At 42.7% G+C, this 21,091-nt stretch overlaps 2 protein-coding genes across 3 annotated transcripts; one reads left to right on the plus strand and one right to left on the minus strand.

The window, feature by feature from the left end:
* Positions 1–2,992: 2,992 nt before the first annotated feature.
* ptrh2 (peptidyl-tRNA hydrolase 2) lies at positions 2,993–4,458 on the plus strand. 2 transcript variants are annotated; one of them, XM_085935360.1, is made up of 2 exons: positions 2,993–3,079; positions 3,742–4,458. In XM_085935360.1, exon 2 carries the CDS (start codon positions 3,749–3,751, stop codon positions 4,283–4,285), a length of 537 nt encoding a protein of 178 aa, XP_085791486.1. In that variant the 5' UTR covers positions 2,993–3,079; positions 3,742–3,748; the 3' UTR covers positions 4,286–4,458. The 2 variants fall into 2 exon arrangements, with proteins under 2 accessions (XP_085791486.1, XP_085791485.1); XM_085935359.1 differs by lacking the exon at positions 2,993–3,079 and adding an exon at positions 3,103–3,376.
* Positions 4,459–4,610: 152 nt separating this feature from the next.
* Positions 4,611–20,521, minus strand: cltca (clathrin, heavy chain a (Hc)). The gene is made up of 30 exons (XM_085935355.1): positions 20,243–20,521; positions 17,639–17,846; positions 15,227–15,495; positions 14,693–14,854; positions 14,492–14,605; positions 14,160–14,333; positions 12,933–13,130; positions 12,627–12,827; positions 12,399–12,551; positions 12,201–12,323; positions 11,921–12,058; positions 11,656–11,820; positions 11,381–11,561; positions 11,036–11,199; positions 9,910–10,035; positions 9,692–9,834; positions 9,327–9,561; positions 9,100–9,222; positions 8,888–9,033; positions 8,623–8,806; positions 8,344–8,536; positions 7,950–8,107; positions 7,595–7,867; positions 7,111–7,428; positions 6,878–7,009; positions 6,685–6,795; positions 6,438–6,608; positions 6,136–6,357; positions 5,859–5,934; positions 4,611–5,756 (listed from the first exon to the last, which is right to left on the minus strand). Exons 1-30 carry the CDS (start codon positions 20,282–20,284, stop codon positions 5,620–5,622), a joined length of 5,040 nt encoding a protein of 1,679 aa, XP_085791481.1. The 5' UTR covers positions 20,285–20,521; the 3' UTR covers positions 4,611–5,619.
* Positions 20,522–21,091: the final 570 nt, after the last annotated feature.

Below are 21,091 nucleotides of genomic sequence, written 5' to 3' on the forward strand. Positions count from 1 at the left end.
ATAATAAGCGATATGCGCGCAGGAGTCGAGGTGTTACCTTGTTTACCGAGTCGGCCGTCTGATAATTAACCTGACTGATTTCAACCGGTTTCAACTGGCCATTGAGGACTGTCAAAAATTGACCTCAATTTAATTTTAAACACATTCTGCAGTGAATTTTTTTTTTCAATCGAGAAAAAAAAACATATTATAACTACTAAGTGACAGAAAAAAACCTAAAATATGAAGAATATATTGTATTAAAAAAAAAAAATCATCCAAAATTTTACCAAGCAGATGTGGACATTACATATCAAAAGATCTCATGTGTTCCATAACCATCTTGTTCCAAATTGTAAAGCTATACCACAACAGATGCCTTGAATTCTCTTGAGTAACCTGTTATGTTCTCACGTATCCTTGAGAAGCACACGTGGAGCCATGCGATTGAAAATGTTGCTTCTCTCCGAGCACGCCGCTCGCGGTGCTTGTGGCTAACCACATCCTCTTGTCGTTTACAAAATAAACACTTTGTCGTCACACACTTAGACGAGGCCTCCCCGAGCGCACGCGTTGACCTTCCCGGGGGGGGGCCTCACAATGTTGTAAAATACTTGCTGTGCAGCTCGGGAAATCTCTTTAGTCTTCTGACCTCCAACGGCATCTCTAATGGAGAAAACACAAGTCCTATCAGTATGCGAGATGAAGCGTAATGACAGGAAAATGATAAGCGTGTCCTCAGATTGCTCTTCTGCGCACGATTAAATATTTCATGAGGAAGACTAAACAATGAGCCAGAAGGTCTTGTGAGTTGACAGCGCCAAGACCGTCAAGGTCATCTCTTGTCTATCTGTAACGTGAGTCCTTTTTTTTTTTTTTTTTCAGGCTGGGTATGTGATTGGGAAAGGCAAACAAAACAAACACTTTTGTCTTGCTATGATTTTTCTTTGGGGAGTGGCCATGTCATGAGGGCTGCAAAACAATAAGGAGCACAAACAAACCCCCCCAAATTGCTGATAAATATTCACTATACTATATTAAATACTGCCTGATATTTTAGGGGAGGTCCAGTGCCCCCTTGGCCCCCCTTTAGCTCTGCCAGTGGGACGAACTGGCTGCAAGTTAAAGGTCACGACTTGGCAAAGCAATTCCAGATTAAACTTTATCTTTAGTTTGAATGAAGGTATTTTTGTTCAGCACAAATTAACATAATTTAGTTATTTTTGATTTCTGTTGCAGTACTTTTACCTGAAAAACAATAAACTCCATAGCGATAGCACTTTACAGGAAATTCATATTTATCGGTTTCGTTTTGCTGAATATTCACAAGTGATTTTTAGTACCACACTTCATCCTTTATCACTTGAAATGTTTTTTTAAATCAATCCCATTCTGTACTTGTAGCTAAATGTGCCATGCTTTGAGATCCAAAAGTTGTGCCATAAATATATATTTTTTTTTAAATAACTCCACAAAGTCAGAGGTGTTGTGTTCAATGTCCCCGTACTAAAGGAATTGGTGGGAGAAATGTATACGTCGGCTCACGAAGCATTTATTTTTTCGGGACAGAGCTGTCAGTTCATTGTCCCTTTAATGTCAAAAACTTTTGTAATAATGATTTATTTAGCGTTATTATTAATGGGCAAAGTGTTGACATTTGAATCGCAAGCGTTACTGCAATGGCATGCCTTTGAAGCAAGCTCTTGGCATTTAAAACATGCCACCACTTGAACTGTCAACAAGAAAGGAGCTATTCATTTGATGCAAGCGGATTTGTGCACACTAAACACACTCATCAACAACAAGTCGAGTTTATGTGCTTCATCATACTGCGGTAGACGGTTTCACTGTTAAATGACTGTCCGTATATTGAAAACAGATCCATGTCAACATGCGTGATACAGCACAGCACGAATCTAGCACTTGATTGCGCAACTGCTTTCTACCAAAACAACTCAGACCTGATGAGTAACTCTCTGAGAAAAAGAGAGAGAGAGCGAGAGAGCGAGAGAGAGAGAGAGAGAGAGAGAGAGAGAGAGAGAGAGAGAGAGAGGAAAGCTAATACAGAGCACATAAACCTAAGGCTGAGAGATCTAATGCGTGACAGAAAGCTTTCATAGTTGAAGATAAGCATGGAACACTTAATTATAAAAGCAGTCATGGCACAATAATACACCGGTTTTTGATAAATGTGTTGTGGAGTCACAGGCACATTGGGAGCAGTGGGCCACATCTCAAAATTTGGGGGTGTGGCAATGGAGGAGATAAGGCACATATGCCAAAAAATAAAATAAAAAATTCAGGCTTTCCATTGGGAGGGTTCTGGAGCTGGAGCAGGCTGCAAAAAGACATAAAAGGTTCATAGTAGGCTGGCACGAAACAAGAGAGACAGTTCAATTAAAGCTCGAGAAATAAGCAGACTATTTGCCCTGGGGTGGTTCTGAGAGTTGGGAGTTCTTGATGGGGTTTTTTTGCCGAACAAAAATACATTTGTCCAAAAAAGCAATCCAAGATACATTCAAGAAAAGTAGGTAGAATGTATCAATCAAATGTGAATCAAATTCAATTAATTGCTCACAATTAATGGAGGCCTACTCCTAGTAGGTCCTAGAAATGTTACGAGGGAAGGGCAGCGTTAGTAGTACGCTCTGTAGTAGAGGGCGAAAAGTGGAACTAGTACTAGTGGTTTAAAATATTATTCGCAACACACGGTCGTGTACGGGTACGGGAGGATTAGGACCAGTGAAGAAAAAAAAAAAAAAAAAAAAGGAGGGTGACGGGATTCTGACTTTTTTTTACTCTGAATTCTGACTCTAAAGTGGGAATTCTGAATTTAATGTCAGAATTAAGTCAGAATTCTGACTTTAAAGACAGAAAGTGGGAATTCTCACTTTAATGTCAGAATTCTGATTTTATTCTCGTTAAATTACTCTCCAGTACGCTAGGTAGCGCCATTCTGCCCGTCAAAGAATAGGAAACGAAGAAGAGTGTAATCTCCAATACATGAGGTGGCGCTAGCATACCTTTCTACGATTCAAAAGAACAGAGGAAGAAACCCGGCTCATGCCTGTTTGGTAGTTAATACGTGGAGCAGATTTGAGTAAGTAACTTTTCGAATGTCCTGTGAATAAATGTTTACGAGCGAGTTTAACGTCGGCGCCACTGTCATAGAGACCGATGTGCTACTGACGAAATGTTTGTAAGCGCTAACAGAAGCTAACGTTAGCTCGCTGGCTGAGTGGACCGCCATTCAACCGAACAGACTATCTGAATTCATTAACCGTATCCAAAGAATAATTTTCTTCTCATTGAGACCATTTTTTTATAACAAGAATTCTGAAATGATCATATAAACGTGCGATTCTGTTAAGAAATATAAGATGAACTGGACTCAAATGTGAGTAGTTAAAAAAATGCTCTGTACGTGGGTAATTTGAATGTGAAATTAAACGAGTAAACTTTTTTTGGCTAATTTATAAACATTGAAAGAGCCAAAACAGTATAATTCTTTTAGGTAAATATTGTTTTCACTGAAAATTGCACACCCGTGACCCATCCATATTAAAAGGTCCAATTGAAAACCCTCTTAATCCCAATGTTTATTAAGAAACACTTTCATTGTTGTACATTCCCAATTTCCCATGATGACGTCTCCAACTGAACATTTTCACAATATTAACAAGGGTCTGACTAATATTGAAATTTTTCTGCAGAAAAGTGAGTTCCAGAAACTAATTCATGTATTCATTTGCCGTGCCCTAGGTTTAGCATGGACATCCTCCAGCGTCCATTGGAAATGCTCAAAAGTCCACTGGGCATGGGTGTCGCTGCAGGACTAGGTTGCGGGCTTCTCCTGGGTTGGCAACTGGGTGGCCACTTGGGTCCATTCCCCAAATGTCTGTTTGGCGGCAAGGGGTCCAGCTCGACCGAAGCGTTGGAGATGGGTGAAGGAGGGGACTTCAAGATGATCCTGGTGGTCCGCAATGACTTGAAGATGGGCAAAGGGAAGGTGGCGGCCCAGTGCGCCCACGCGGCCGTGGCGGCCTACAAGCAAGTGCAGCGAAGGAACCCCGAGCTCCTCAAGATGTGGGAGTACTGCGGCCAGCCCAAAGTGGTGGTGAAGGCCCCGGACGAGGACACCCTGATTCAGCTCCTGGGGCTCGCCAAGGAGATGAAGCTGCCTGTCAGCCTAATACAGGATGCGGGCAGGACACAAATCGCCCCTGGCTCCCGCACGGTGCTCGGTATCGGTCCTGCTCCTGCTGCGCTTATTGACTCTGTCAGTGGAGATTTGAAGCTTTACTAAAGCTCCATCTCATCAGATGATTGTCAGATGTATACAGCTTCTATACTAAAACAATTTAATGCAAATGACATTACCTGTTGGTATAAATCACTGGAACAGATAAGTGAACAAAGTTGCATTATTATTTTTTTTGTAAAGAAATATTCTGACTAATAAAGTGAAATTGGATCATGTACCACAGCACATCTTCTGAATCCTACACTGGTCTAATGTAACCAAAATCTCAGTGGTTGTGGCCACTTGCAGTTAAATTGTCCAGTTTTTAAAATGCCCTATTATTGATGGCCATGCAAAATGACATTGTCATTACATTTAAGACAAAAAATACTTTTTGACAAACCAGAAGCCTTTATTTTTCTTTTTGTGGAAAACAAAACCGCTGCTTCATACATTATGATCCTGATTATGCACAATCAAGTATCGTAAGTGCACAATTTCATCGTGGATAATTTAGGCAGGATTATAAATTGAAAAAGGAATGAATGATTTTCTGTATACATGAAAACGTTTTGCTCTCTATATATATCTATATATACTTCAAATGACCACACATCCTGTGACAATTCTTAACCACTAGAGTATATTTGTTTTGAGAATTTCCGCAGTGACCCAGACTAATACGCGCAGAAATGAGCTGCAGCATATGGAGGGTGCATTCTACCTCCTGTGTTGGAATGGTCCTCCGTCATGGCATTTAAGCACAACGGAATCTTGTCTGGATGTTGTACAAAGTCCTGCATAGACTAGGAAAAAAAAGTCAACCTCTCCTTTGACATTCAGCCCTGAAGAGTGTTTTGCGGGGGGACGTGACCGAGACGACAATGTAGTGTTTCCGGACTAGCGGTCACACGATCAAAAGAAAGGGAGCGCTAGCGGGTTTTGTGACGGAATATACAAGATTGAATGCAGTCAGGAAGCTGTTCTCACACAGACCAATAGGAAAAGAGTCTACATTAATTTCTTCTCACTACTGTGTGCAAATCAGAAGCTTCTCAACTGAGAAGACAACTAGCTCTTCCCCCCCCCCGGCCCCCGCCCACCCTATTGTACATAAACCACATACCATTCAAATAAAATAGAAGAAATTAATCTAGTCAATACGGAATGTGAGAAAATTAATCTTTTTCTGATTAAATCTTTGAAAACAAAAACAATAGTCCTTCATGAAAGCTTGTAAGGGAGAAAAGTACAAAATAGGATGGTGGTTCTTTGCATGATCCCTAATTTGCTTCGTGTTGTGGGCAGGGAGGGAACCATAATGGTCTGCTGAAGGACTTTTGAACCTCGGATGGATGCTAGCTCCAGTCAGCACATAAACAGGACAAAAGGACCTTTTACATGCCGTAGCCAAATCCTGGCGCGGCGGCGGGCTGACCGTAAGGGGCAGCGGGCGCCTGGTAGCCGTAGCCGTACGCTTGCTGGGGGGGCACAGCTACGCTGGGGCCTGCTGTCAGCATCAGCTGTGGTGTGCCTGCAAAATAGACATGAACAAAAGTGGGAAAAGAGGCAATAGAACCTGGCCTAAATGGTATTTTTCTTCCAGTATTTAAATTTTGTCCAAATGAGGACTTACCATAGACGATGGGTTGCGTCTCTGTTGCTTGTTCCTCTTCTTTTCTTAGTGATTCCGAGGTTTCGAGCTTGTCCACCTGCCAAAGTAAAAAAAAGGTTAAGTGCCACATACAAACCACACAAACTTGTTAAACACGCCAAAAGCTAACACAAATGTTACACGGAAATGTAAAATCTCCAATCTCAAATTAGATGATTCTTACTGATTTCATACTTGTACAGTTCCATCCGTGATGACATGCACTGACGTAAAAAAATAAAATAAAGAAATGACCTACCTTAGTGAGGTGTTCTCTCATGACCTGAATGAAATATGGCATAGAAAAGTCCATGATGTTGTGCCTCCAGGAGGTCTCGAGCACCACATCAGGCCGCAGCAGGTCGTAGCAGGAGAACAAGCACGCCGCAAAACATTCCTTCTTGTTCTGCTGCAGGAACCAGGAGAGCAGTTCCTCGGCCAGCTCCGTGTCCTTCGACTCTGCTGCGTACTGCATGGCATCCTGCAGGGAGCACACGGCGGCACATGTGAGTGAAGTTTGCAATAAGTTACAATCTCACCCCCACCAAAAGTGAAACACACCTTGTAAAGCCTGTCCTTCTTACAGAGCTCCACACTCTGTTTCCAGCGGTTGTTGCCCTTGAAAAGATACGCGGCGATTCTTCGGAACTCAATCAGCTCGTGGTTTTCCAAACGCTGCGCGAGTGAAATGTTGTCAAAGTTGTCGTAGGCGTCTATTGACGTCCTCAAAGCCTAAGAGAGATTTGAAAGAACGTGAATATTTCCCCAGCGAAAAAAAATAAAGTCAATGACAAAGCAGCTTGCTTACCTGATAGTCCTCTTCTGTGATGAAGAGGTTGTTAAGTGCTTCATTGACCGACTTGTTGTTGTGGTTCTGCACTGAGCGCAGGTAGGGCTTAACAAGAGGCAGCTGTTTCACCTGCGGAACGGGGAAAAAAAACAACACATGGATGCGTGCACCTCACTCAACTTACAGTTTATGGTGAGAAGCTAAAATGTACCTTGCTGAAGAAGTTGACGGCACGAGAGTGGTCCAGTCTTGGAGACAGCACTATGAGGAGATCATTCAGTAACAGGGGCTTGAACTCCAGATAGAACTGGGTGGCTTTGTAGTACAGTTCCACATTGGCCACCTAAAGGGTTAACAGAGAGCGAGAACATGTTCAACTAATTAGCAGAATGGACATCATAAAATGATTCCCTTCTTCCCTCATGAGACAAATTGAAAATCTACCTTAGTCACAATGTCTTTGAACTGTCCTTCCTTCCAAGCATCTGTCGGGTGGTTCATCATGGTGATGATAGCGTTGTCAAACTCCTCATACTTGTCGTATAGGAAAACCAGCTCGGCCCACAAGTGTGCTTGTTCCGCTGCTCTCAGGACCTTGGGGATGTTCACTCTTGACCAGAACAGCTCCAGGTGCTCCCTCATCTTCTGGGGTTTGAACTTAGAGTAAAGGATGGCCAGCTCGGTGAACATGCCCATGTGTGCGCGCTCCAGGCCCAGAGCTGCCTCCAGCATGGTGATCAGCTCCTCGAAGTAACCGCGGTCCTGTAGGGGAAAGTGGAGGACGACTTCAGGTCACTAAGTGGTAAAAGCTGATTTTGTGAAAGTGATTCATGTCAAGTGTCAAAATGACTTTTTATAATTAGTGCTACCAGTTGGTTGAATGGGAATGAGGAAACTTCAACCGAACAGCAATAGAAATCATTCTTACCTGGTAGTAATTGATTAGCTCTTCGAGTTCATCGGCATGCACCACAATGTGGAGGCCACACATCTGAGCCAGTCGGAATTCCTGTCCATCTACGCAGGCAAAGCAGACTTCCTTCCAAGTACGGGTGCTGTTGGCTTTGCGGGCGCCATCGACGGCAGCCTGGTACTCTCCGAGGTGCACGAGGGTAGAGGCCAGTCGACCGAAGTTGGAGACGTTGTTGTACAACAACTTGGCAGCCTCGTACATCTTCTCGTCGTAGCAGCGGTCACCGACCTATGAGATCATAAACGTATTTAGTAAGGTCGAGTATCGAACAGGTACAACATTGGCATAAGGCACCAAGAACGCAGCTTGCCTGCTGAATGTGAGCATTGTTGGGTCCGTTGATGAACTCTTCCAATTCGGCTAGGCGGTTGGTCTTGGCCAAAGCAAAGATCAGCTCTGTCTCCACGTAGGACTCACGGGCCTTCTTACGGGCCATCTGGAGGAATTTGACCAAGTCCTCCCAGTTGCCTAAAACACAACGTACAGTTAGCAAACACAAATCCTCCAATTCTTGTGACAATCACAACCTAACGTCAAGTAAATGTTGATGGTCTCTTGCACCTGCCACTGGCCGACACATGGTAATGATTCTTCTGAAACTGTTGAACCTAATCCCCTAAAAACATCTTACTTATTCAATGTCTGTCCACCAGATGGCATCCCGCATCACTGATTTATGAAAATTGGCAGCCCTTTCTCCTTACCGCTCTTATCAGCAGCCTGCACGACCTCCATGTATGCAGAGGGGTCATCGGCTTTGATGTAGGAGTCTATGGCCTCTTTGACGAGACCCTTTTGGAGTTGAGCCTTGGCCAGCTGGCTCCACACTGCAGGTTCATTGCAGCGCTCTGCAAACTCGTAGGCCCGGTCCAGGTTGCTAATGTGTTCAATCAGCACCTAGAGACAAAGAAGAGGAAGGATTTACCCAAAAAAAAAGTTACGTTAAATGCTTGCGCTTCCTGCACAAAGCAATAACGACTTACCTGCACGGCCGATGTGTTGACGTCAAACTTTTTGAAGATGGCAAAGGCCTCCTCAAAGAGTTCGTTGCTGATGGCGATGTTGGCGATATCGGGAGCGTCGTAGTTGTCAAGTCTGTTGATGTACTCCATCACACGGGTGCGGTCAGCTTTGATCGCGGTCAAGATCAGCAGATTCTGCAGATTTCTGCAGGCAAGAATTGACACGGCACACTTTCAGCACACATTCTTTTTAACATTTGTCAGAAATAGAAATATCACTCCATACCTGTGTTCACTGAAAACAGAGTTGTCCAACACAATCTTCTCCAGTAGCTCAATGAGCTCGTTGGGCAAGTCAGCAGTCATGAAGGCCTTGACTGTGACAGACACCTCTTCTGGGTCCTGGGTCTCTGACAGTGCTGTCTGCACCACCTGAGAAGACATCAAAAGCTTAGAGACGTACAGCAGAAAAGGCACGGAATATCATCTCGGGAATACCTGGTCGATAAGTGGTCGTCGGAAGGGGTTTGTTTCCAGCAGCACGCTGGCCCAGAGCTCAGGATCCTTGCGACGCACCAGGTAACGAGATAAGCTCTTGAACAGTGAGTTCTCATTGCAGACCTGTGTGGAAAGAAACAATTTATGCCATTACAATTTGTCCCCCTCCCAATATTATGACGATACAATTTCATATGCATTCTCTTCCTCTTAATTAAATGCCTTACATTGATCAACTCCTGGTCACACTGCCCCCTCTCGTAGGCCACACAGGCTAGGTGGGGGTCTCTCTTCTCGCAGTACTTGCCCACCACACGGCTGTCGTAGAATGGGTTTTCCCTCAGGAAGCGTTCTGGGTTGTTGTTGCTGTCGATGTAGATCTTGGCCAGGGCATTGTGGGTTGCTGGCTCCTCACAGCCCTCATGTATGCGAGACTCCAACCATGGCAGCAGGAGCTTCAGTCTTTAAAAACACACACAATAGAAACAGTTTGATAAGAGTCTGGTTTCCTATCTTTATAGTATTCCATGTGTTTAAGAGACAAAGGTACGATTCCAACAAAATGGGAAGCAATCAATAAACTCCGCTGTACCTGTTCCTCTTTTCCACCTCCGCCACAAGTTCATCAGTTGAAAACTGTCCCCTGACTACCAGAATCAGGCTCTTAATGACATCTTCTGAGCAGTCCACATCCAAGAGACCCCCGACCACCACAGGCAGACGACTTGGGTTTACCTAAAACACAGATGAGGCTTGAGTTTGCATTGCAAGCCTTCTCAAGTAGCATCTCCAATTTAGTTTGAGCCTTACCTTCTGAACATAGATCTCAATGTACTTCTGCAGGTTGTTGCGGTACAAGTACAGGACCAAGTCGTGCACAAAGTCAAAACGGTCGCAAACGATGATGAGCGGCAGTTGGTCGGTCAATTTTGCTTCCTGTCCGTGACAAAGTGAGGAGAAAAAAAAAAAGATGCTTTATTGCAACCAACTACACAAGAAACTGAAGCAACAAGTGTTTCGTATTATTACCACACTGAATTGTGCATAGTGAGACTGAAACGCAGCTCAATGATTTCATCAAACTTTATGAGATATGTTGACCCAGCACGTGTGATGCAGCGCTTGCAACTTTAACATCCTCGTAGTAGCCGCTTCCCTATTTCAAAGGCCAATGCTGGTCCTCTGAACCATGATGCACTGGTGGCGTGTGTGCTGTCACATTGCACCGGTCCACACAGGATTAACAAAGTAGGATTGTGCAATTTGTATAATCCAATAACATGCAGCACAGACTTGAGGCTCTACTGAAGTACTAGGCACTGTATACTAATACGTACCAGACAATTTCATTCACAAAAGGAGTGCAGGGAAACTAGCTAGTACGCCAATAACTGCAGTCATAAGGGACAGATGGCTAAGAGCAACTCCAGATATGAGAGTACTTCCTGCATCCCTGTGCGTGGATTAAGACAGATTTACCTGATACATGTCCTTTCATTCCAAAGACAGAGGAAAAGCACATGAAAAAAATAATTCACGACTATAGTGGTAATTGGTTTAACATTTGCAAACCAATACAAACATAACATACTCAATAGGGTTGAGTGCCATTATCAAAAGCTACTGAGGGTTAAAAATCACTTGTACCATATAACTGACTCATTGCACTAAATAAATGTAAATAATGAAATTCTCAATCATGACGAATTCGCAATCTCCCTCTGCTGTGTGTACCCCTGCCAGCAGAGGGCAATATAATACAGCCATGGCAAAACAACTGTCACCTGTATTATGTCTGTGAGTAAAGTTATATTGTCTGTCAAAATGTGTGGCTGCACCATTCGAAGAGTGTTTTAAGGTCAAGTTCATAAGGCCATGTAAGAGCAACAAAGTGATGAAAGATATTTAAGCAATCTTGAGACAAAGGTGTAATAACCTTTAGGAAATTCTTGACACGCTCGGGGTCGTAACAGTTGCTCTCTCGACAGATGCGCTCCACTTCTTTGATCTGGCCTGTCTTGCAAGCAGCCTGGATGTATTTGAAGTGAACCTCGGGGTCTTGGCTGAAGTTGACAATGGAGCCCAAAAAGTAGAAGAGACCTGAAAGACAGACAGTTTACATGAAACGACGTGATATTTTCCTGATGAATCTTGTAGTAGTAGCAATAAATGATGGAAAAGGTCCCATGCCATCAATATCTTTTTTTCCCCAAAACCAGATTCGCTTTTAAACATTTTATAAGACTGACAAAGATCATTAAAAAAAAGTACATGATCTCACCTTCAAAGCTCTTGAAAGATTCAAAGAGCTCTGTGAGAGACTGTGTAGTAAGTTGCTCGTGGTACTTGGAGGCCACCTGCACGCATATCTGCAAATTCTGGCGTATGTTGGCTGACAGCATGGCCCTGAGGCATTCCAAAGAGTCCTCCACAGACAGTGAGCCAAAGAAGTTCACCAGCCACTGGAATTTGAAGAGGGGACAGCAGTTTTGTCATGTTCATACTGCCTTGGAATTGATGACATTGAACAGTAGCGGATGATTGGAGTAGTTCTACCTCAGGGTTGAGAAGGTGTGTGTGCACCACAGCCCGCTTGATGTCATACAGGTCCGTGTAGTGCTCCAATGCCCTTTGCAGCAGTCCGGCCTTCTCACAAAGTTGGGCAATGTGTGCTCGGTCATAGTTGGTGAACATTTGGTTGCCCAGGATAGCATCAGCAACCTAGAGACAACGACACAAAAGCAATAAAAGGTTAATTTGGAAGTACATCCTTTCTGCAAACCATGTATCCATCCATCCATCCATCCATCCATCCATCCACCTGAGGGGCATGCATGAGGTTCATCTCCAGCAGGCGGGTCTGCAGAGGTCCCTCTGATGGTCTGTTGTTCTTAAGGGCATCCAGCAGGAATGAGGTGCACTGCTGGATTAGATTGTATTCCATGAACACGTCCACGATCTAAACAAACACAAATGGAGATGACAACTGGAATTAGACCGGTACCTCGTGTCTGGCGAATTCTAGTTTGGATAAAGAGCTTTTAGTCACACAGAAAATTGAAGGAATAATTCTAAAACAAACATGGTTATTAAATTCGAACCTGTGTGATGTCAGCCAGGGGCTCTTCATCCTGCACCAGCATCTGGGCAAACTGGAGGCCTTGTTCTGGGTTGATCCGCATGACATTCCTAAGAAGAAATATCCAGTCTGGAGTGTAGCCCACCTGTAAAAAGAAGGGGTGGTGGTATTACTTCAGTGGGGCTATTTGTCATTGAATGAATTAGCCAGCTCAACATACCTTTTTGGCATAAAGGACAATCTTGGGGAACTGGCCAGTCTCCGCAAAACACTGAATGACCTTGTTAGGAACATTGGCCCTAAGGTAGACACTAAGCGCCAAGGTAGGATCCACTGCCTTCACCAGGTCCCCAAGCTCCTCAGAGCACTCCAACTAAAAACAAGTAGGATGGGCACATGACTTGGGAGTTTCCCTTGGTGGACATAAATTCATCCAGACATTAAATACCTTGTCTTCCTTGAGCCACTTTTCCAAAAGCTGCTTTCTTCCCTGCTGGAGAACAGGCCTGCAAAGCTCCAGGGATTCAAATTTGTTAAGCTGGCCCTGGTCCAACAAGATCCCAAAGTACTGCAGCAGAGGAGAAGTCTGTCCTGCTTGAGTGGGGACGCCTTGGAAGCGGCGGATGGTATCCGGGGTTCGCAAAATACCCTGACGGGTGGAGGAAAAAAAAAAAAAAAAAAAAGGAAGCGCAGAAACTTGGTCATGGAATCCTTCATTCTAATTATGATGAATGCAACCTGTCAAGGAGAATACCTTTGGTGCGTTGGCAGCCACCTTAGCAGCTTCGGAGTAGTTGCCAGCCGCAAACAGGTTGTTGAATTTGCGAGCAAAGAGCTCTTCGGCACCAGCGAGGTTGTTGCGGACGGCCAACCGTAGAGCCAGATCTGGATTCTGCAGCACATTGGTGATGTATGGTATGATGTTTTCTTCCTCCACGCAGACAGACAGCACCTGTTTTAAATGGACGTAGAAGGAACATCTCAGTCAAATCTCTTGATATACAAGAGGTGTATATGATTATCCAACTTTGAAGAACATTTTATGACATGTAAAGCATGCATTTTCCGTTGCCTTCCACAGACCGCGATCCGTACCGGATGGCCTTTGAACAAACCTTGCAAGCATATGACAAATACCTTAATAACACTCTAAAGCAAACTGGGCTGAATCTCACAGTGAGTCACATTAAATCTCTGTCTGGCCTTGGGCTTTGGCTCCTGAATACAAATGTATTCTGAGTGGGTCAGTGTCACGCATGCTTTTTTTTTTGTGAGCAGTCTGGCATCTGAATGAAAGGGGAGTAGAAAGAAGTAGTGGTATAAGGGAGGTGGGGAGGGGGGTGTCAAGGAGAAAGACTGTCTGTGTTGGGCCCCCCTCTGCAAACAAACTCAGCAGGTCAGACCTCCAGCCATTACCATAGTGGATTAGACCTCATTCTTCTCACCACCAATGCAGCCTCTGTTGCTTTATTGAGAGGTGAACGCCAAATTGGCTACTACTTGATGAATGACTTTGCATCAGGTTACCAATATTTCTCTCCATCTATTTCCAAAACTGAAAGCGCAGTCCAATATTTTTCCAGATCACAGCTATACGCACACGCATCCAGAACCACCACTGCCTTCGGATCAGTTTTCCTCGCTCCCCTCAATTATTCATGTGCTACATGGGCTGACTGGAATATTCTTCATCAGCTGCTTGGATCCAGTTCTCCTTTCTGATTCAGCTTTACACTAACACTGAAACAACACGCGACTCCCTCCCTGTGTGTGAAACAGTACACCTTGCATAATTTACACCGCTGTCATGCATGCGGGAGGCTCTGAGAAGATACTGTCGTTGAGAACAGAAGCAAACGCTTATGCGTGTCAAATGGAAGGGCTTTCTAGGTTTTGAAAAGCGTTTCAGTATTTTAAAGTTGAACATTTTTCCAAATCAATTAAGATAATGCCATTAACGATAGCACCTTGGTGCACTTACCTGTCCCTTCCTGTTGACCCCAATGATTCCTGCGGTGGCGTCATGAGGAGCTGTGACAAAGATGGTTTCTCCACTGATGCGGTTCATATAGATGCAGGTGCCCGTTTCCAAGTCATACAGGTGAATGTAGCCATATTTAGTAATGAGGAAAACGACATCTTGCTTAGAGCTTATCTGTTAAAAAAAACAAAATGTAAGGAGAAAACTGCGGATCAAATTCCAAATTCAGATTTGTTCCATATTATGAAATAGGATAATAGGATTTTATACTAAAGCGATCCAAAATGTAGGTGCATAATAAAACCATGCATTTCATTCGACAAACATATCACCTGCATGGCGACAGGGAAGTCGTTCTGGGCCTCTGGAGGGAAAAAGACATCCACTGCTTTCTTTGGAAATGGCTGGTTGCCAGTTGGTGGGGTTCCCACTTCAATGATGTGCAACTACACAAGTAGGAGAAAAAAACAAACATTGCCAATGGAAATGCACAACTGTAGGGCAATCATTTTCCATAATGCCTGCCCACTTACCTTCCCACCAGCCTGACTTCTAACAGCAAAACAGAAAAGTGTAGACTCTTCAGTATTGCCCTCCATCTTGAACTGGGCAAAGCTGGCAGCGTGTCCTTCAATGGGCTGAGAAACCTTCCTATCCACAGAATACAACTGCATGGCTCCCACCACCCGATTTTGCTAGTTTGGATGGAAGAGAACCACAAATTATTTGCTGAAGGACCAATTGTCTCCTTTCAGACTTGAAAACTTTTCTAAAAATGTCCCGACTGAACTACAACAATGGACCATAGTAATATACTACAGGGATGTGCAAATTAGCCAAGTGTCATTATTGCTAGGAAAATAAATGGTTGGAATGTCTGCTGGTTTTGGTCCGCATTGTTTGGTAGCACTCGTCTATGAGTGGGCGGCAACCAGTTCTGGGAGTACCACGCCTTCACCACAAAGCCTGCTCGGACAAGAAATGGATGGATGTTCGGTAGCAACCACCAGAAAGTAGTAGAGCTGGAACATCATGCTTGCAAATAAAACAAATGTATGAGAAATTACCTGTGCGGAAATACCAATGAGCAGAAGCCACTTCTGCTTGGCATCAGTGCGGTAGTTGATAATCTGGCAGCCTGCCAGACTGGAGTGGCGGTCAAAAACTTTGACGGGCTGCGAGTCACCCTCCATGCTCCAATGATAGACGGCAGTGTCAGTCACAAGTGCAACTGTATTGAGGGAAATCCACTTCCAAAAGGTGACGTCATCCGTCATGGTGTGCGCTTTCATTTTGCTCTTCATTTCAATGTTGAAAATCTGAAGGGTTTTGGCAGCTAAACATGGGAGGAAAAAAAGCCACACCCAAAGGTCGTTAGGTTTTAAAGACAAATTCATAAGAAAAAAAAAAAAAGAGAAAGACAAAACTGTGACAGTAAAGGACAATGAAATTAAAAGAATTTTTGATCAGGCAACAACGGCCATACATGCTGCAGTCAGAAATAGCATCCAGTATGAATGAAATGTTACACTATTAAAATAAAGAGAACAAGTCAATCACGTTCTGCTGTGAATTGCCTAAGGGAAGATGAATTTAAAATACACATGGAGATCATTGTTGGCACGCCTCCGTTGAAAATAGAAACCCCAACAAGGTCATTGGAATTACTAGAGTTGGCCATTTATAAAAAGAAAACACTTGGATAAAGTTGCTGGTGCCGTTAGCTGAATATTTTGTTGCAGAACCTTTCAAGGAAAATCACTATGATTTCTGTAACTGTAAATGAAATTTCTGCACCTTGACCTTGGTAGTTCACCTTTAATCCACCTGCCCTGTTGCAACTCAGAACATGATTCCCTTATTTGTATTACTTACTGCATTCAACAATAACTTGACACAGTAAAAGCATTCAGATACCGGAATTATGCCATTAAAAAGTTTGTATATTTAAAAGTTTGTGCATTACTCACAAAATAATTTGCACCCAGATATTATGTCCAACATTGTGTCAGACAATGCATTTAAGCGGGTGGGGGAATTTAACCTTTTTTTTTTTCTTCAAGGAACTCTTTCCAGCATTTCATTTCTTTGATAAATTACTGGCCGCGTGGTAAAATATGTTAAATTTACTCACCTGCATTGTGTTTAATTAGTTGGGTGTTAATTCAGTGAGTTCAAGCTTCATTAAGAAGCAGTGTGACGTCATTTTTTTGATCACAACTCATTACAGGTGAAAGAATGCAAAGACCAAGGTGAAACAGCACAACCGTCACAATCACTTTGCCATCGCTAAGCCCTGACAGTCAAACAATTTGCAGCAGCAGCAGCAGCCAAATTTCAATGAGCAAGCGCGGGGCAATAGAGTGAATCGCGGGATCGTGTGAGAATTGTGACTAATGACAATCTTAGTTGTAAAGAATTGTTAATGATGCAACAGCAAGAACTAGTGGGTGGACGAATGGGGAGTGCTTAACTGTTTATGATACAAAGACCAGAACTGACTACAAATTGAAGCAATGTTCTGAAGCGATACATGCAGATTATGGCTCTCGACATCAAACAATCCAACTGACTGATCCATAATTTGTCATTTTATAGAACCAGTTTGGTCATGCCGGTACCCTAAAGAATATGTATTTAAAAAAGGTTCAAAGTATAATATTGGCGTTATTATGCTTCTTGCTTGCAGGTTTACTCTAAATTATGAAGACTGACTGTGTATTCCTTCGACTCAACTCTCGGTGTTGTCAAAAATTGCAAAATTAGGATATCAAACACAATCAGGAAAAAAGCAACATATGGGAAAGACAGCATGGATTTAAAATGAAAATTAAGAAGAAAAAAATTAACATTATAATGGCATATGTAAAATAGGTTCAATCAATCACTTTTATATTGAAGGAAAAAAAATATGATGGAATGCCAGCAAGCTATAAGTCATGAAAGATAAATCCTGTTTAGTTAGATGGAACTCTGACAAAAAGGTCCAAACATGAATAGGGCAAATTAGGAGGGTTGGTGCTGGTCGGTCCACCTTGGAAAAAAATTGGACCAAAACCTCACCATTTCTTTCTGCTCAGTTTTACTTCTGCTGTGTTGACTGAATTGATTGCATCATTCAGAAGTCTCTTTCAAAACAGGATTTTACTTCCATAGTATGAAAGTGTAATTTTAACTCACCGTCTGCAAACACAAGAAAGCGGTAAAGAAAAACAAAAGAGCACAAAAAGACAACACAAAAAAAGTCAAAGCAATCATGGATGCTTAAAAAGGAATTAAAAAAAAACAAAAAAAGATACTTCTAACAGTTCTAGGACAAATGTTCATTAAACATAGCTACTGATTTAAAGGGCTACGTGGAAAGCTAAATTAGCTGACAAAAAAAAGCTTTGCTTCTATATTGAAACACTACTAGGAAATACATCAAGGCTGAATAACATCTGATAACGCAGCACTGTATTGTAAATATTAGGTCTTACCTTTGAGTGCAATGACCTTGCTTGCTGGATTCATAATGGCGCTGTCTGCTGAGATAGGCCTGCGGATTGGTGTATTTGGATCGGCCATGTCAATGATCACCACCTGAGTCTGCTCGCCAACTTTCTCCCGGATGCAGATGAATTTATCCGACTCCATGGTTAGGGTGCTGAAACCTATGTTGGATGGGTTGATTCCCAGATTTTGGAGCTAAGAAGGCGGGCGGTGGGGGGGGGAGAAAAGTAAAGTATTGAAACAAAAGAAAAGCAACAAGTTCCAAATTCAACTGTTTCCACCGATAAGCATTGACAGTTGTTGTTATCATTTATTTGGAAAGCAGTCTGTTAAAACGACTTTCCTCTCAACAGTTATTCAATAGCATGGCTGGGGGGGGATTGTGCACTTGCGTGTGGTAAAGTAATTATCCAAGCGAGAAGCCACAACATTAAGACTGTGGTTGTTCAAGAGGATCTTTCCTGACACCTCCAGTGTGGATAGAAGCTGCTTACCATTTCCTTCAAAGGAAAGCGCTGACTTACTCAGCATTAAAAAAAAAAAAAAATGTCCTGTGTATGATCATCACATGTAAAAGTTCAAGGAAGGGCAGGGAGTGGGGGGGCTATGTAATGTGCTGAGCCTTGCACCACTTCATCGCCATATCCCACAACAGGAAACTTGGGACCATTGTCCATCGAGATTGAAACAACAGGCCTGCCAAGTTCAGCCTCCTCCACTACACCATGTGACAATGGTGGGTGACATGTGAGCAGCTCAAGAGCGTGGAGCTCTCAATACTGCACAAAATGCAAAGGAGAGGAAAGTATTCCTCTGAAAACTTCAAAAAGGGGAAAGTTGTGGCTACTCTGTTTCCTTTTACTCCCAAACGCAATCTCTCGCTCTCTCACACTTAAAACAACGCTGCAGAATGTCAAGTCTTGAGCATAGCTGTCTGTATCCTTGCCAGCAAGTCACGAGACACCAGCAGGTCTGTTACAAGCAAAGTTCAAATGCCACGGTACAATAAACTCTTACAACAAAAGGAAAATGTATTTGAAAAAGGCCCGAGTGGTGACTTTTTTTTTTTTTTTAAACATTTTCTAAATCCACTTGCTGAGTCAAATTATGCAGTTGAACTTAAAAGCCATTCATAAGAATTCTATTGCAGATCACAGTTAAACCAACAACCAATGAGAACAGTGCATGGATGTAAATCATGTGACAAACACCTTATTTGACATCCAGGCAATTTAAAGTTGGCTTAACAGAAGTTGGCACCATTCTACAGAAATGGATGATGTATGAAAATGCAAGCTTTGCATGACAACTCGTGCCCGTTAAGACTGAAAAGGGGAAGATTTATAACTGCTGGGTGAGAAACTTGGTTTGCATACCAACTAAAGTTGGGCATGCATCAATTAGGAAATTAGTTGATTGTGAGCACGAGATTTGATTATTTAGACAGGGCCTTCCAAATAATAACTGTGGTTGCTTGCACTACCATTCAATTGTTTGTGTTGGACCAATTAAGTGTATTGATCAATTTTGATCCATATCATGGGGTGACCATTTTGACACAGGTGACACAGGTTCAACGTGTGACTGTCACCTGACCAAACGGAGAAAACAGGTGTCATGATTAGTTGTTACCTGATCGGCGACCCACTCGTGTCATTTTCAATTGACAGAACCTGATCAGCGATCCACTCGTGTTATTTTCAATTAACAGAAAGCAGCAAAATGGCGGGCCCATGGATGAAATTAAGTGGATTTAGCTGCTAAAATCATATCACACTAACACAATACTAACCAGAATACCATGTTTAGACTAGTGGGGCTGCATAGAACATAGTTTTAGGAACAGTTTTTACTTTACTTCCTCCTTATCTTAAGGACCAAATTGTCAAAAATACAGTACCATTTACCAGCATCTGCATTCACCCCTACATTTTTAAATCTGACATTAAAGACACAAGTGTCATATGAAAAGGTAATAATTTACTCCTACCCTGAGCACAAAGTGTAAAGAAATCACATGACTCATTCTACCAATACAATTTAGCATGTTTGAAGGCGTTCCAATGGTACACCGATACTTTGTAAGGCATTCAAATAACGTTAGTATTTCCTTTACGTTCATACAATTTCGAGAAATATTTCAAAGCAAATAAAACAGGTAGACGTAACACAATCATTAAACTTAATTATTGTGTGTTATAGACACACAGTAGTATGAGTACATGCTTTTAAGACAGTCAACTTTCCAAAATACTAGCGCTCTACGTGCTTTACGTATCGGCCCTGTCAAGTACAGCAAATGTTCATCTTAAGTCAGCCATATCATTTCAATTGACAACCATTAGTAATAATCAAAGACTACATTAAAGCGAACAAGGGCGGCTCACGAAAGTGTTAGCAAGATTGCTAGATGCTAAGCAAGATAAACGTCATCCACCCAGCCTTGCTAGTTAGCATAGCTTGCGAGGCTAACTTTACTTGTTAGCAATGTTTGCCTTAGATCACAAAGTCTCAACGCCATAAGAAAATTCAAAGTGATTGAGGATGAATGAAAGGCACACATAAACCAAGGGATTAATTCATCAATGTACCTGCAGGTGCTCCTGAAAACGAATTGGCAGGATTTGAGCCATGGCGGGTTCGCTCCCTCTCCTCCGCTTTCCTCGAACGCTAACAAACTACGGTGTCTCTCAGATCCCAGCCGAACAGCCAGGAAACCTAAATTCAGAGGTTCCAAAGAGAAGTGAAAGTGCTGTCGTTGTGGTGGTACGTTTCGAATCGCTCGAGTCTAGCGAGCTTCCCTTGACCAACGGCGGGCTGCCACTACACCGACTCAGTGGATCCGCAATGGCGGTGGAGGTTAGCAAGCATAAAAAACATCCCGGAAATGGAAGTACTCAGCCTGGCGGATGAATACAAATTAACATTTTGTAAAAAGTGCATTTTTGTCAGTCACGTACGCTCTTTCATTGGTATTTTAGCAGTATTATTAATAGGTTATTCGATCAAAACAACAAATTTGAAAATATAGGACAAAAGGACGTTACAGAACACAGGTAAATCTAGGGAACTATTTCTTTTTCTTCGCGCCTTGATATTTGCCACATCATTCGTCTGTGTAAAAGGACGTTACGTGTTAAGCACTTGTTCCTGCCGACCAATTAGAAATAACAGCATGAATTGTATTCCAAATTATGACTTGTAGTAGTTTTTAAGTAGTCAAGGGAGTTATTCACGCATAAGTCTGCTGTAACATGGCTGGCAAGAGCCCAAAAGAAAGTTGGTATTGCCCCATATCAAACACAAAACAATGGCACTGCTTTAGATACAGCAATTGGAGGGTGTCAAAAAATCCCCCATATTTAGGGCTCCTTGATGGCTGGTGTCTTGGAGGGGGGCCCAGAGACACGTCTGATATTGATCTGTATCAACGACCCCCA

Source organism: Syngnathus leptorhynchus, chromosome 17 (assembly GCF_054491065.1).
Source record: "Syngnathus leptorhynchus isolate UIUO chromosome 17, UIUO_Slep, whole genome shotgun sequence".
In the NCBI taxonomy this organism is placed as follows: domain Eukaryota; kingdom Metazoa; phylum Chordata; class Actinopteri; order Syngnathiformes; family Syngnathidae; genus Syngnathus; species Syngnathus leptorhynchus.

Coding starts and splice junctions, on each gene's coding strand:
- cltca (XM_085935355.1), bottom strand. CDS start 20,284: ATGGCTCAAATCCTGCCAATTCGTTTTCAGGAGCACCTGCAG. Junction 15,496..17,638: donor CAAGGTCATTGCACTCAAAG/GTAAGACCTAAT, acceptor TCCCATGTTTAG/CTGCCAAAACCCTTCAGATT. Junction 8,807..8,887: donor TCTGTTTTCAGTGAACACAG/GTATGGAGTGAT, acceptor TCTTGCCTGCAG/AAATCTGCAGAATCTGCTGA.